This window comes from Neolamprologus brichardi, chromosome 20 (assembly GCF_056152115.1).
Source record: "Neolamprologus brichardi isolate AB-2024 chromosome 20, ASM5615211v1, whole genome shotgun sequence".
NCBI lineage: Eukaryota > Metazoa > Chordata > Actinopteri > Cichliformes > Cichlidae > Neolamprologus > Neolamprologus brichardi.
Genome location: NC_142123.1, coordinates 27035872 through 27052447, shown reverse-complemented (window position 1 = coordinate 27052447; position 16576 = coordinate 27035872). Strand labels below are relative to the sequence as shown.

General features: G+C 41.2%; 1 protein-coding gene across 1 annotated transcript; it reads right to left on the bottom strand.

Annotated features, from left to right (window-relative positions):
• Window positions 1-356: 356 nt before the first annotated feature.
• On the bottom strand, window positions 357-15070 carry LOC102786474 (proteasomal ubiquitin receptor ADRM1-like). Its single transcript, XM_087833602.1, has 10 exons — window positions 14867-15070; window positions 11833-12090; window positions 11635-11751; window positions 10507-10630; window positions 10320-10406; window positions 10120-10222; window positions 7990-8231; window positions 5189-5346; window positions 4741-4843; window positions 357-700 (listed from the first exon to the last, which is right to left on the bottom strand). Exons 1-10 carry the CDS (start codon window positions 15068-15070, stop codon window positions 597-599), a joined length of 1500 nt encoding a protein of 499 aa, XP_087689728.1. The 3' UTR covers window positions 357-596.
• Window positions 15071-16576: the final 1506 nt, after the last annotated feature.

The window sequence follows — 16576 nt, the reverse complement described above, 5'->3', positions numbered from 1 at the left end:
CAAAAAGTGCCTGAAATCACAGCGGCAGTGAAATTGTTAATGATCGAAGTGACATTTCTTTGTCTTTCTGTGGTTGATCTTTAAATGTTGGTCTTGTCTGGGAAAGATAATCCGTCTTCTTACTTAATGGTGATTCAGTTTATTGTGTTTGCCTGATGTGATTAAATTTAAAAAGTGTTCAAAATAACAGATGTGCAGAAAATGTACGGTTGTTGTCGAATTGTTGGATGATCATTGTGTGTTTACACTGTTCTGTAAAATGAATGTTTTTAAAATATATTTTAAGACACTGAAAAATTAAGTTCGACTTGTCTTCTTGGCTACTAAAACAAAAACAGTCAGACACTAACAACAAGTGTTTCTATTATTTTTACTGTTCCCTCATGTTTGGACAGGATAGGCTAGTAGCTGACATGCAGGTGGAGTACATGTTCACCCAGTTACATCAGTAGATATTAATTCAACACAGCACTATCAGCTGGGAGTCACACTTTCTACTACATCAACCACAATCTTTACCCTTGAGGTGTGGCGGGAATAAAACGGTAGCTAAGCAGCAAAATAAATACATTAAATAATATTTCTTAAAAGAGCGCTCAGTCCAGACTCATGTCTTCATCGTCGTCTTTCTTGTCTTTGGAGTCGCCGTCCTGATCAGACTTTGTCTCTGTCTCCATGGCTTTAGCAAAGGCCTCCACATCTGGAAAGAATAAAGGAGCAGAATTCAAAGCTGGAGCTTAAGTTATCATGTAGTTAGCTGAGCAGGATAACCTGGAAGCAATTTCTCATCCACAGTTTAAAGACCCTTTTCTCCACTAAAGTTAAAACAACCGTGGCCGACCGTGGCTCAGGGGGTTGGGAAGCGCATCTGTAACCGGAAGGTCGCCGGTTCGTTGTGTCCCTGGGCAAGACACTTTACCCTACTGCCTACTGGTGTTGGCCAGAGGGGCCGATGGCGCGATATGGCAGCCTCGCTTCTGTCAGTCTGCCCCAGGGCAGCTGTGGCTACAACCGTAGCTTGCCTCCACCAGTGTGTGAATGCGAGAGTGAATGAATAGTGGCATTGTAAAGCGCTTTGGGTGCCTTGAAAAGCGCTATATAAATCAAATCCATTATTATTACTACATTTCAAATTTTTCCTGGACAGAAAATAATTTCTGTTAGCATTTAACACGTTTCGTTTCAAAGCTTCACACAGATGCAAACATAATTTTATTTGTTTACTACAAAATTGTAATCTATCGCTGGTTCTTACTGCAACGTTAGTGTCGAAGCATTTTAATATTGTGGCGTTAAGAAGGATTTAAAACAAGTACAGTGTTATTAAAATATAATTAAACTGATTTTATTCAATCAAATATTTAAGTGTAAAAAAAAAAAAAAATCACACCTCCAAAGTCTGTCAACTAACATCAACCCAGGTGAAATATTGTTAAGAATATATAAGTAGCATAATTTGCAAAAATTAAGCTGTCAAAGTTTGGTGTAATCTTAAAACAAAACTTTTTATTAAAAATAAAACCACATGAAGTTGATCTAAAACAGAGATAAAACCTACAGCTATTCATGGATTATTGCTAATGTAATATTTGCCTTGGTGTACTAAGGCCCAGTTTCAGCTCCTTTGTATTTCTTTGTTGATCAAAGGCTGATTGTTCAAGTTTTTCAAATAACAATCACATTAGCACAGCTGCTGAACAGATTAAAGCAGGATTAAATCAGACTAGTGATGTCGATGACAATCTTAAATAAAACAGAATTGAAGCATTCTTGTTCCAACAATTTGCGACTGTTCCATGTGGGGACTCAACACAAAGGAAACGTCAGATTTCATACGACACTGTGTACGAACAGAAGCTGGAGGTTCACAGCGAACTACATGCTGCTCAGCGGGCAGCTTCATTAAATCATACGCATGAGAGAGATTTTTTTCTGGCACGCTCCTGCACAGAAAGGCTTTCATCTTTCATTCCAGTATTACAATTTAGGCCTTGCAGGAATGTGGCAGTTTCTATTGAGGCTGAGTGACGCACATTTGATCATTACAGGGCGAGCAGGAGGCCCCGCGCGGACGTCGGCATGCCCTCTGATTTGTTGCGACACATAAATGGACCAACTATGCGTCTGCCATTCAGGCAGATTAAAAAAAATATATATATACACACACTTCTGCATGTGTGCCCACCTGCATGGAAAAGGAAACTCAGCCTAAGAAGAAGAAGGAACTCTGAAAAAAAATATTTTTTTTTGACGACATACTAAAACCCATAAAGAAAACTTCTGGACTTCACTTTTGAAGCATAAGTGTTAGTATTCTGGCCGCCCTCCACTCAACGTTGATTCCTCACAGCCAGAGGTGACCATATTTGGTAGAGAAGGTGGTCTCCTAAGCCTCAAGGCTGGTTTAAATTTTTATTACTTGTTTTAAGAGTCTCACTGGTTTGGCGCCCCCCTCTTGAGCAGCCCCAAAATCCTTCCAGAGCCCTGATGCTACATTACAAACCTACTACTGCTCTTAGACATTCACAGAGCTAAGCCCCAAAGCGATCGATGCAACAGAACAACCTGCTCAGTCACTAATTCACTTTAAAACACGGTCTTCCTCCCACAAAGACAGCATTTGATAAGCTCCCCAGTACCCTTAATACCCTTAAAGTTTGAACATCTCAGTATATCATTAGTATAGCTTCTAATGGCTTTTTTAACGTCCGTGTAGCACGTTGGTGAGCTGAGCTTGTTTTAAATGTGCTGTAGAAATAAACTTTGACCTGACTTGTAAATAAAAAAACTAAGCACAAGCTTATTGGACGGGCTCTGTCGCACAACAGATACAGTGGTATGCAAAAGTTTGGGCACCCCTGATAATTTTCATGTTTTTACTTCATAAATCATTGGTTGTTTGGATCAGCAATTTCATTTAAATATATCATATAGCAGACAAACACAATGATATTTGAGAAGTGAAATGAAGTTTATAGGATTTACAGAAAGTGTGCAATAGTTACTTAAACTAAATTAGGCAGGTGCATAAATTTGGGCACCCTTGTTGTTTTTATTGATTTGAATACCTTTAGCACTAATTATTGAAACATAGAATTTGTTTGGTAAGCTCATTGACCCTTGACCTACATACACAGGTAAATCCAGTCATGACAAAGGGTATTTAGGGTGGCCAATTGCAAGTTTTCCTCATCTTTGCATCTTCTCTCTCGAGTGGCTACATGGGAGCCTCAAAACAACTCTCAAATGACCTGAAAACAAAGATTGTTCCACATCATGGTTTAGGGGAAGGATACAAAAAGCTATCGGAGATTTCAGCTGTCAGTTTCCACTGTGAGGAACATAGTGAAGAAATGGAAGACTACAGGGACAGTTCTAGTTAAGGCCGGAAGTGACAGGTCAAGGAAAATCTTACATAAGCAGAGGTGAAGGATGGCGAGAACAGTCATAGTCAACCCACACACCAGCTCCAAAGACCTGCAACATTATCTTGCTGCAGATGGTGTCACTGTGCATCGTTCAACTATTAAGCGCACTTTGCATAAGGAGATGCTATATGGGAGAGTGATGCAGAGGAAGCCTTTTCTGCACACATGCCACAAACAGAGTCGCTTCAGGTATGATTAAGCACATTTGGACAAGCCAGCTTCATTTTGGAATAAGATGCTGTGGACTGATGAAACTAAAACTGAGTTATTTGGGCATAACAAGACGCGGTATGCATGGCGGAAAAAGACCACAGCATTCCAAGAGAAAGACTTGCTACCCACAGTAAAATTTGGTGGCGGTTCCATCATGCTGTGGGGCTGTGTGGACAGTACAGGGACTGGGAATCTTGGTAAAGTTGAGGGTTGCATGGATTCCAGTCAATATCAGCAGATTCTTGAGAACATTGTTCAAGAATCAGTGACAAAGTTGAAGTTGCGCTAGGACTGGATATTTCAACATGACCCTAAACACTGCTCAAAATCCACTAAGGCATTCATGCAGAGGAACAAGTACAACGTTCTGGAACGTTCATCTCAGTCCACAGACCTGAATATTATTGAAAATCTATGGTGTGACTTAAAGCAGGCTGTCCATGCTCAGAAACCATCAAACCTGACTGAACTGGAGATGTTTTGTAAAGACGAAAGGTCCAAAATCCCTTCACCCAGAATCCAGACTCTCATTGGAAGCGATCAGAAGTGTTTGGAGGCTAAATGTCAACTAAATGTTGATGTAATTTTTCTGTTGTGGTGCCCAAATTTATGCACCTGCCTAATTTAGTTGAAGTAACTATTGCACACTTTCTGTAAATCCTATAAATTTCAATTCACTTCTCAAATATCATTGTGTTCATCTGCTATATGATATATTTAAATGATCCAAACAACCAAGGATTTATGAAGGAAAATCATGAAAATGATCAAGGGTGCCCAAACTTTTGCATACCACTGTAGATGTCAGTATTTGTCGATGTGAAAACAATCGAGGCCACAAACAGCAGTAAGCATGATTTTTATGCTGTCAAGTTTTAACATCCCAAACAGGTTTGGAGCGTCCGCTAGGACAGCTGCATGCCGTTCTTCAAACTTTTCGGTGTTAGCGTGCTTTAAAAATCTTCTCACTTGCTGCACATTATTAAATGTTTCTTACATTTCACGGCTGACAAAACGTAATGTTGCTGTTGACCTTTAAGTTTTGCAGAGCTGAAACAATCAGATACAGCGTCTCTGCGCGACATGAGCCAACACTGACCTCCTTTGTTAGCAGCGTCGACGGCCTCTGCAGGCAAGCCAAACTGGTTCATTAGAGGCCCCAGCTGCCCGGACGCCAGAGCGCTGCTGAACATGCTCATAGCCTGCAGAGAGACCATAAATACCAACAATAAGGACAAATGCCACTACAAGATGCTAAATGCCAACAACCTGGATCCTCTTAAACACACCGTATCTCAGTTCAGATGAAATTTCTGGAATCAAGGACAATAAAATATTTAGGTTTAGTAAGAAAATTTGTGCATTTATCAGCCTGAAACTGCTACAGGTGCAAAAAATGTGGATATAATATGACACATAAACCAAACACTATAATAAAAGAAGAACAAAGCTACAGCAGTGTTAAATGACAAATGAGGAAACTGTATCACTTTGAAGGGAACAGTCAGTTCCTCTCTGTTTAAAAAAAAACTATACAGGACGTTCACCTGCTGAAACTGAGGTGAGCTCAGCGTGTTTTGCAGCTCCTCTGAGCTCTGAGGCAGGGACTCTCCGGAGGGCAGATAGGGCATCAACCTCTGCTGAACCTCAGGATTGGCCAGGATGGGAGCCATGATCTCAGGCGTCAGGACGCTCGCGAGGTCCACTGCGGGCAACAAAGACCCACACTGACTGGTTAATGCAAACAACAACATTGTCATTCATATTTCAAACATACGAGACACAAAAATCACTTTTTTCAAGCCCAGTTAGATGCAAGTGAATCTGTAATCAAACAGTAAGTTAGGAAGTCATCATATGAGAGAACATCCGTTGGTACATTCACCAACTAATAACCATTTAACCCCCACAGCCTATCTAAGTATTGCACTGACCAGAACCACAGTGCACCCAGCTTCTAAAGGCCCAATAGGTGATGCTATCAGGTAAATATGGACCAGACCTCTAAGGAATGTTTCCAGCCCCAACCTGGTGCTAGCAATTTGTATCTAATAAAATGTCTAATGAGGGCTTATTGTGCAATTTTTCTTATAAAACTTAATTCAATATCACACACTGTCTTTGTCCCTTTTCTTCCTCTGCCATCTTACTTTTTGTATATTAATCTGTCAGCACATCAGCAGGAAGCTGTGCCTAATGTAGCGCAGCACAATGAAATTTAATCAAAACAGCGACAGCCTGCAGAATTTTCAGGGGATTCGTGCTCCTGCAGCAAACTGAATTATAATGCAAAAATTACGCAGAATTAGCGACACTGTTGTGATCACAGTCTTAATTATTTACTGCTTAATTAGTGAAGATTTTACTAATTAGTAGGGGTGCAACGATACAACAAAATTCACGGTTCGGTTCGGTTCGATACTTTGGTGTCACGGTTCGATATTTTTTCGATACAAAAAAAATGTTCATGCCTTTTTATTAATTTGTCATTTATTAAATTTTCACGGCACATTCTGCACCACATCTCTGTGCGTTCATCATTTGTTTGAAGCCAGCTCACCTCCTGCAACCACTTTTCCGAGAATACGCGCTTCTTTTGTGGTTCGGACTCCTTCTGACATTTCTTTGGAGGTGGAGGAACATCACAGTAATTGCTTAAAGGAGCTTCTTCGACATCTTTAAGAGTTCTAAACAAATGTCTGTCCTCTTCCTTAAAATCTTATGTACGCAAACACGCGTTGCAACTTCTTATCTTGTGCGGGTTTTTATTTTGACAGCGAATGCGCACCTGCGGACCACTTATGTGCAGCCCTGGTTATTTAGCTCGTCATATTGCAGCCACAGAAATTCTTTTGTCCATGAAACCATAAAGCTGCACTTTCTTTTTGCCTTATAGTCTGATTTGTCATAACCTTTCCGTTTTGTCACTTCTTCACCCTGACCTGTCTTATTTGGCTCAGCAGAACTAAAATATATATCTTGCTGCTTTTACACACGCACTAACATAACGCTCAGCGATTCTCTGCGCGATCAACCTCTCACATGTTTAAGCTGCAGGAGATTTCACTTGTCATGTTTGCATAGTAAGCTAACGATTGATAAGACGATGTCAGAGGAATTGGTGCGCAAATTATCATCACTCACCAATCAGTACTGTAGCTTTCTATACACAGTTCACGCGATTGCAAAGTGAAAGCAAAAAACAAGCGCAAATTCAAACGCGATTTCAGTATGTCACATATTGACAGTGGCCGATGCCAATGACATAATTACCCAGCTACATTTCCGAAAGAATGCAAAAGCATTGACATATATTTTTCCTTCCTACGATAGGCCGACGGGCAGGGCAGAGATAGATTTTGGTAGCCCGACTGGAAAAAAGCCCCAGGACGTTGGGCTAGCGATTTTGCGAGCCCTGTATCTGATTGAGGAATCACTCATCTTTGGAAAAGAGAGTTTATTATGGAGAAATGTCTCTTTCCAAAATAAAAGCTATACTATACGCTTCTTCTGGGCTATATTCTCAGCAGCATATTAAACATATCAGGTCCCCATAAGGAGAATCATGTGCTAACGGCTGTCTAAATGACTCGGGTAAAGTTTGTAGCATGCGTGCTTGTTTTTGTCTGCTTCCACTTGTCTTTGCACTAGGATGATGTCGGAGTAAATGTGCAGTCATATTGGTTGTGTTCCCACTAGTGCTGTCAGCGTTAATCTGAAATGACGTTAAGGTCACAACACGGCAAATCTCCGTTAACAAGCTACCGCGGATCGCCTCATGAGTGGGGCTGGAAGACGTCAACACATTAACGAGCTAACTGCGCTAACACACTAGTTCCCACCAATTGAGCATTGCTGGCACATCCAACATACTGTTTTACTTTTGTCCATGACACGCTTACCTTCAGGGTCATACCTCACATGAAAACCAAAATAGTTCCAAACGCCAGATCTGAATGAGGGTGGGGGAGGTTCAATTTGCCATGTTGCAACGAGCTTAACTTCTGTCTAGCTAGCTTGCCCTGCGCTCAGTGAATCTGTGTTCGACTACTCCGCCTAGGCTGCACTGTCGAGCGCAGATCCACTGAGCGCTCAACACAGACAGCATCGTCAGAAGGAAAGTTGATAAAATAAATTAAAAATGTTGTATCGTTCGATACATATGCTTACCGAACCGAAAGCACTGTATCGAACGGTTCGATATCGATACGAGTATCGTTGCACCCCTACTAATTAGGTCTAATTATTCATTTACTTTCAGAGTTTTTTTAAAAAAAATAATAATAACAAATCTCAGTTTTGAGGAGAACAAAGTTCAATTTGCCTGAAGCTTCCATCAAATCCTCACCTCCCTGGCTGCTGGCAGGTACGTTCATGGTGGCCAGGATGCTCTGCAAGTCTCTCAGCTGGATGGGCTGCGTGGGGTTGGCTGCTGCTGCTGCCACGGAGGACACAGCAGGGGTGGAGGGGGTGGTGGCTGTTGGGGAGGCCGCTGAGGTGGCAGAGGGAGTGATGGGAGTGGTGGGAACCTGGGAGGAGCCGAGCCGACTAGCAGCGGAGGTAGAGGTTGGGGTGACGGCTGTGGACGGACTGTGGATGGAAATGTTTAGCAAAACATTATGTAAAATCACAATTTTTTGCTATTTTTGCACAACAGAAAGAGTACTTCTCATTTTTTGTTAGTGTTTGTTTAAAAGCACATGATGAAAGACCGCTCAGCTTCAACAGTTATCGGTGTTATAGACTTTCTTGCCTAATCACATGCAGAATAATTCATTTAGTGTCAAAAATCACCTAATCTTACATGTGTAATCATGAATTATGAGTTTCATAAAGCATTTTTAGAGAATAGAACCAAAAGAAAAAAATTGGAGAAACTGTTCAGATGAACACTTTACAGGGACAACAGAGGAAGAGGAGTAAAGGAGGTGTGGAAGTGTAGCTAAGCTTTTCCATCTATTCTCTTCTGCTCAGGACAGTTAGCTCCTCTGTGTTGTGCAATCCGCTTCACCAGAGGTTGTTTGGTTTCCCTGATTTATAAATCATGGCAATCCTCCTGGCCCTTAACAGCGTACGCTACATTACTCTGTTTGTGTCGGGGGACCCGATCCTTGGGGTGGACCAATTTTTGGCACAGCGTGTTTTGGGGTTTGAAAGCCACAGAGATGCTATGTTTAGAGAAAATGCGTCTCAAATGTTCCAATACTCCTGACACATAAGGGATCACTAAGGGTTTTCGCTTCGGTAGCAGTCCTTATTTCCTGGATCGGCTGGAGCTTTCTTTATGCGCCTTCTCAGCTTTGACAAACGTCCAGCTGGGATAACCACATGTACTCAGGGCCTTCTTGATGTGACGTTCTTCTGCTTCCCTGGCCGCTCTGTCTGCGGGGATGGTGTTCGCTCTGTGTTGAAGCATCCTGATGACACCCAGTTTGTGCTCCAGTGGCTGATGAGAGTCAAACCTTAAATACTGATCCATCTGTGTTGGTTTACGGTACACATCAACTTTTAAATGTCCCCGATTACTGATGGAAATCTCAGTATAAGAAGGCTAACCTGCCATTTTTTTATATCTTCCCTGGTGAACTTGATGTGTTGGTCCACTGAGCTAATGTGATCCGTGAATTGTGGTACGCCCTTGGATTTCATTTTGATCAATGGTCTTTTATTGTAAAGCACTTTGTGATTTTTATTTTTGAAAAGTGCTATATAAATACATTTTACTTACTTACTTATGGTTGTGGTGGTTGTTGATCAATGGTCATGACAATTTGCATATTAATGATCAAGGAACTGACGTCACAGCCTGTTGTTCGCCAGTGGTGCTAGTTTCAGTCATTATGCAAAGGTACTGTTTTATAAGGTTGGGAAAACCTGCAGTCAGCAGAGACTGAAGAAGTCAATTGGATGAGTGATGAAATATTTCTCCCATTGAAAAAGCTACATCCAGATGAACAGAATCAACTTTTTGGGATTATGGAAATAATCATATCAGTTGGAGCTCAGAGCTTCTCTGGAAGAAAACTTATGACAAACTGACTCAGTATTCTACTAAACTCAAAGAAGGATTTAGCTTTCAGGTTGCAAAGCAAAAGTAAACATGCATTCTTTTTCATGACCAGCAGGTGGCGACTTACAGTTGAAGTATATAAAAAAATGACTCCTCACTTTACCTCTGACCTTAGTGACTTTAATCTCAGTGTCAGAAAAGGCAAAATTGCTCAGCTTAAGGATTCAAAAGGGTAACTTGCTAATCATTGGGTGACAGCTCCATATCTATGTCCATCTTTTATATACAGTTCATGGCTAAACTGTTATTTTTAAGGTTATAGTTAACATTTGAGCTCTGCTGTACTGATGCTAAAACTTTCTCTTTCACAGCTTCCCTTTTATTGGAACTTCTCATTTTATCTTGTTTTCCACCTCAAAAATATTCTGGAATCCTTCAATATATTTAACAGAAATGTAAATAAGACACCTCGTGGAGGAGTTGCTGGCTGCAGGAACGCTGCTGCTGCTGCTGCTGCTGCTACTTCCAAGAAGGTTGGCCAAGCCTGGACCAGCCAGTGTCCCGAGACCACCTGTCAATCACACAAACAGAGCTCAGCATCTCACCGATATTTTTAATGAGATGTTTTTACGCTGTTAGCTTGTGGACTCAGTCATGAAGGTACTCACCAATCCCTCCCAGTCCAGTTGGTCCAATAAGCTGCATCAGCTGGTTGTGGCTCATGTTACCCAGAAGGCTCTGCAGGCCACCCTCACCTTTACATGCAAGCAGAGAAGACAGGTGAACCCATGAAGGTGAGACAGTTCAGCTTCTTACCCACGACAGGTTTAAACTACGACACAGCGTGTTTGTTACCTCCGAGCGCAGACAGATCGTGTCCTCCGCTGCCGCCGCTGCCGAGAGCACCGGGCATGGGTGGGTTGTTCAGATACTCGTTCACTTTGCGGCAGTACTCGTCATCCTTATCAGTCTTTGGCTCCTGAGATCAGAAAAACAAAATGCCAGGGTTACTGAACATTAACATTTTGAGGTGTAAAGCAGAACAAACCTTATTATTGCAATACACAAAAACAAAAGATCATGAATGTTGTTTTTTTGGTTTTGTTTTTATCCTTTGTATCCTCTCATTTCCTCTAAACGTCTGCCAAAGGCATCCGGGTCTGTTTAAGCAGTTCCCAAATGCGGACGCAAACCATCAGAAAAGAGAAAAGAGAAAAAAAAAATGAAGTCAGAGTTGTGAAAGCTACCTGTCCTATGACTTCGGCTTGAATGGGAATATTGCTCACGCTGGAAACTGAAAATCCCTTCCGAGGGAAACTTGGCCTACTACCAAAGAGTGCTGGATCTGAACCAGAAGCAGGAAGATTTGTTATCGGCTTACGTAAAAGGAAGGTGACAGAAACGAGGTGGATTCTTATGTGGAAAAATCAGTCAAATCTGATTTTAAAATCTTTCTTTTTCACTCACTGTGCGTTTTACACCTCTCTGCATTTAATCGTTAGTTATCGTTAATCTCTGCCTCTCTTCCACAGCCTGTCTTTGTCCTGCCTTCCTCCCCTCACCCTCAAACGGTCATGGCAGAAGGCTGATTGTTGGGGTTTTCTCTGTATTATTGTAGGATCTATGCAATATAAAGGGTGTTGAGGCAACTGTTGTTGATTGTTGGTTGTTGTTGTGATTTGGCACTAAATAAATAAAACAGAATTTTAAAAATTGACAATTGAACTGATTTTCCATGTAATGACCCAGGGGCCAGTTATATGGACAGCACAACAGATGAACCAGTTTTTGTCTGCTTGGTTTGAAGTGAACTGGGATGTCATGAGATGATTCTCCTGAATCTTCTTCAATTTAGTGAAAGATTCAGGAGAAAAGTCAGTAACCTTTTGGTTACTAAAAAATTATATTTAGCTTGAATAAAAAGAGAAAACATGCTGGGAAACAAAGGATTAGTAAACAGACGAGTCTGGAGCAGCTGCATACCTGCATCCAGAAGAAGAGTCTTTTGGAGCCAGCTTTGAATTTCAGCACATAGACTCGTCCGGTAGTGCACTGATTCACCCGTTTGAACTCGCAGTCATCAGGAAAGATGATCAGGTCCTAAATTGGCAAATGGAAATGACTGCTGTGATATTAAGAAATTCAAACACCAGTTAACCTCATCCGGATGGCGTTACCTACATCGTCCACGTTCCCGGTGGTCCGATCCTTCCAGCAGAAATGGATGAGGGAGTCGTCCGTCTGTTGGATGTAGACCTGACCTTTACGCTTGTCAGGCGTCACCGTGCTGCCCTTCATGGTCATCTTACCGGCACGAAACTCCACCAGGTACTTACTGGAGGAGCCGCGGGATCCAGACACCATGCTGGGGAACAACGCTCCAGAGGCCATGATGATGACGATGATAAGCACTGACTGGTTTACAGCTGCTTTAGTGACCTAAATATTACAATAAAATAACATATAATTATGTTATGGTCCACAATCTTATTCTCTGTGCTTATAATGAGTCAAATAATAATCTTCTCAGATTTTATGACTCTATGATCCTTTCTTTGTAACATCTGTTTGTCTGCAGCAGATAAGATGATCACAGCAGTACAGATCACATAATATATTTGTTTTTTTTCTCATTTTTTTTTATATTTCATCCTTTTGATTAGCTATTTTGCAACTTTGCATTCAAACTAAACTCAACCTTCTCTGTTTATCACGAACATTGAGGCGATGCATCACGTTGCACAGCACACCCAGCCTCTCTGTATCGACAACGTCTGGTCACTGACCATCTAACTCCATCTTCTTACCCACGCTACAACAAGAAGTCTCTATAAACTTCGTTTGTACTTTAAGTGAAGCTTCACATTCAAGCGCAGCAGAAGGGAAAGCAGCTTCAATCTCTGTTTTCTAGCATCACACTAGAAATATTAGTTCTGATTAGTGATGGGATTTCCGGCTCTTTTTAGAGATCCGGCTCTTTCGGCTCGGCTCACTAAAAAGAGCCGGCTCTTTCGGCTCCGAACCGGCTCTTCAGGTTGTTTTGTTGCTTTAATTATTTAATCATTAACAATAATATAAAATTATGCAGAAAAGGAATTACTAATGTTAAAAAAAGTGGTTTTATTTATATATGTTTATATATGGCCCCTAGAGACAAAGCACGTACAAACTCTAAAGCATATACAAACTCCAAAAAGCACGCACAAACTCCAAAACACATTTCTAGTGTTTACTGAACTTCCAAAACAGAGCTACCCAGATCACTTAAATTACACAATTGAAAGCATGTGTGTATTGTTTGTGTATTTATAGACAAGCACTCATATTTATTCAAATAATTTAAAAAAAAAAAAGTTCATTTACCTGTTACTACCACACACCAAATCCGGTTGTTGATACTTCCTGGCTTGTGTAGCCACTAGGAAACAAAAGCTCAACACTGCGCCCTAGCATCCTGGAGCACTTTTGTATGTGATTCTGAGTTTGTACGTGCTTCTGAGTTTTTACGTGTTTTGGAGTTTTTACGTGTTTTGGAGTTTGTACATGCTTTGACTCTAAGGGCCACCATAAATATACTTTATTTATTCACTCCACATAAAATGTAATAAATAAATCATATAATACAAAAAACAACTATTTACATTTTAAATTTTTAAATTTTCAGCTTTTTCCTTTTAAACAAATTTAACGTGAAACAACACAAAACACTGCAAACCACAACACAATTAAATATAAATTAAAATATTAAAACAAAAAGAAGATGCATATTCTCTGTCATATGGGCCTGCATGAATAAACTTTCCGAATCCTTTATCATCTGCAACTGAAAATAGTGGATGATTACTATACCTTTCTAATGTGATGTTGTTGTCCCTGGCTCTCTTTCTCTCTGGCTCTGTTCCTGTGCTACTGCGAGTGTAACTAACGCCCCTCCCCCCTCTGCCCAGCGTAAAGTACAGGCCGCGCGTGCGGAGTTTAGCGGAAAAAAGGGCGAGAGAGAGGGTGAGAGAAAGAAAAAAAAAAAAAACCTCAAGGCTCCCAATAAGGAGCCGGCTCGCGTCGTTCACTTCAATGAGCCGGATCGCGTCGTTCACTTCAAAGATCCGGCTCTAAGAGCCATTTCGTTCGCGAACGACCCATCACTAGTTCTGATCTGTCCATCATAAAATGAAAATGACACCAAACTTCACACTCGTTCCTTTTATGAGAGGCTTTTATATGCAAGGAGCAGCTCTATTTATTTGAACCCTCTAAGCACTCTTCTCCCTGTTCACAAATGACAGCACCTCAGAAGGGCTGTCTGCAGATTGTGATGTTTGCGATGACACGATGGTCATGAGTCTAATGACCTCTTCAAACCTCCCCACTCTGGTAGGCGCTACAGATCAGTCTACACCAAAGCGAGGTTTGGAGATAGTCCTACTTCTTCATTATTCCATCCACTTTGTGTGGCGAACTGACTGCAAAAAAGCTGCAGAGCACGATGCTACCACCACCATGCTTGACAGCTTACATAGTCTGAAAGTCTCACCTTTATTCCTACAAACACACCTCTCTCATTTTTTTGATTGGCAACCTTTTCAGTCAATTTTCTGTCCTTATTCTGATTTCCATCAGGTAATATATCATCAGCATAAATTCTCACATTTTAGAGCAGGTAAATGTTTGATAGTCCTGACTCAGACAATACCTGAAAGCTAAATCCATTTGTGGGATTTGTTCTGAAGTAGAATCATTGCAGCTTTATAACACACACCCTACTCATGCACTGGATGAAACGCTGTGTAACCACGATGGAGACTGGTATTACCCAGCATTTACAATCATCGCAGACCTTCATTCTGGTCTGCATTTGGATTTTTGGAGCCTAACAGCCAATTTCATGTAAACTTGTCATTGTGTTAGAAGCATTAAGGATTAACACAGCTCTGCTACATCATCGTGATCACTGTAAATCTAACTAAGACTGTGGTTTAGATGCATATTTGATAATGTAACTGGAGTTAAACCACTGCTTCCATAATAACAACAGGGACAGGAGCAGCCTCCAGCCCCTCACAGATGACTCTGCATCCCGCAGCCCGTCCTAAGCTACGTGAGGTCGAGCCCGGGCTGTGGCTCTAAATTCACACACAGAGAAAATAAACCTGTTCCCGTAGTCCACGTTACCAAATTCAAACATTTACACGTAAAGAAATAAGATGTTTTTACTCACGGTTCTCTCTGAAATATCGTTCGGCCGCAGAAAGGTCGGGCTCGGCGTCGGCAACTTTGATTGGCTGAGCGGTGCCGGTGCTTCGCTGTGATTGGTGGAATCATGTGTCAATAAGGTGGACTTTAAATCCGTTGCGCATGTTTGGTTGAGATAACACGAGCCACTCGTTTTACGTATGAAACCTGCAGGTTTGGAGATTTTCATACGTTTACTGAGCTCAGCAAAACATTTTACAGTTACAGTCTGATGAATCGACAAAGATCTTGTGGAATAAAGTCACTCTGAAAGCAGGAAAACTGTATTAAAGGAAAGTATTTTGAGTGATTAGGGCTCCATGCCATAACTTCCACTTCTGCCTATAGTGAACCCAAGGTGCGCAGATCCCATTAAACTAGAGCTGGGAGGTCAGAAACTCTGATATATCCAGCTTTAAAATAAAATGCAGGCTTCAGGTTTGGCATTTAGCAAGTGGAGGACAATAATATTATTGGATGCAACTTTGCCAACTGCCTCTGAGTAAATCTTGAGAGGATGAAAGGAAGCTGAAGGCTGTAATTATGGTCTTACGTGATAGTCTTCTTGCACATCTGTAATTATGGCTAATATGAAGGCAACAAGTTCAGCTGCAGCTCGGTTTTGACACACACCATCTTTGCCTTTGCCTGAAATAGAAAAATAAATAGCTTTCTATTTATTTTAGGCATAGGATTAAGAAGCAAGTGAACTCACACTTTACTTGAACCTTCGCCCACTTTCTTCACATTAATGGGCTAAAAGCCAGAAGCCAGAAAAGTAAATATGGGCCAGGATAAAACGGAAATTAGCTGCAAAGTTTTGAACCACTTAAGAATAATCACCTTTGCATTTCATTGCTTTAATATTACACGCAGCACATAGGAGCCTGTATCACTGGCTCATGTGAGCAGCCCCACGTGAGCATTATTGTTTAATAAAGCTGGTGTGCTACAAATTTTAGTTTTCATGATGCAATAAATGTGTAAAACTGTTTTTTTTTTTGTCCCTAAATACTTAAAGATTCACATTTTTTTGGGCGCTGCACAGCACTACAAAAAATGGTGGGTTTAACAAATGTATTGACTCATCTGTCTAGGAATTTGAAAATTTTAAACACAGCCCAGAGGTCTCAGAGGCTCAAAATTAAATGTTTTCTTCTTCTTCTTTCAGCTGCTCCCTTTACGGGTTGCCAGAGCGGATCATCTGCCTCCATCTCACCTTATTTGTAGCATCCTCCCATGTTGATTCAACCCTCTGAAATCCTCTTTCACTACATCCATTAATCTTCTCTGAGATCTTCCTGTCTACCAGCTCCATATTCAGCATTCTTTCTTTAGTATACCCACCATCCCTCCTCTGCACATGTCCAAACCATCTCTAACTTTGTCTCCAAACTGCTCGACCTGAACGGTCCCTCTGATGTTCTCATTTCTAATCCTGTCCACTCTCTCAGTGCAAATCTTAATCTCTTCAGGTCTGCCTCCTGTCTTTCATCACTACCATCTTGTAAACCTTCCCTTTCATGCTATCCTTCTGTCACAAACCATGTGCTCCACCCTCCCTGCACTAATTTCTTCACCGTTCATGTACTGTCTGTTACTTTGGATGGTTGAGCTAGGCATTTAAACTCATCTACCTTCCCTGCCTCTGCTTCTTGCATTATTCTGTTTTGCCTCTGCTGATGTTTATTCCTCT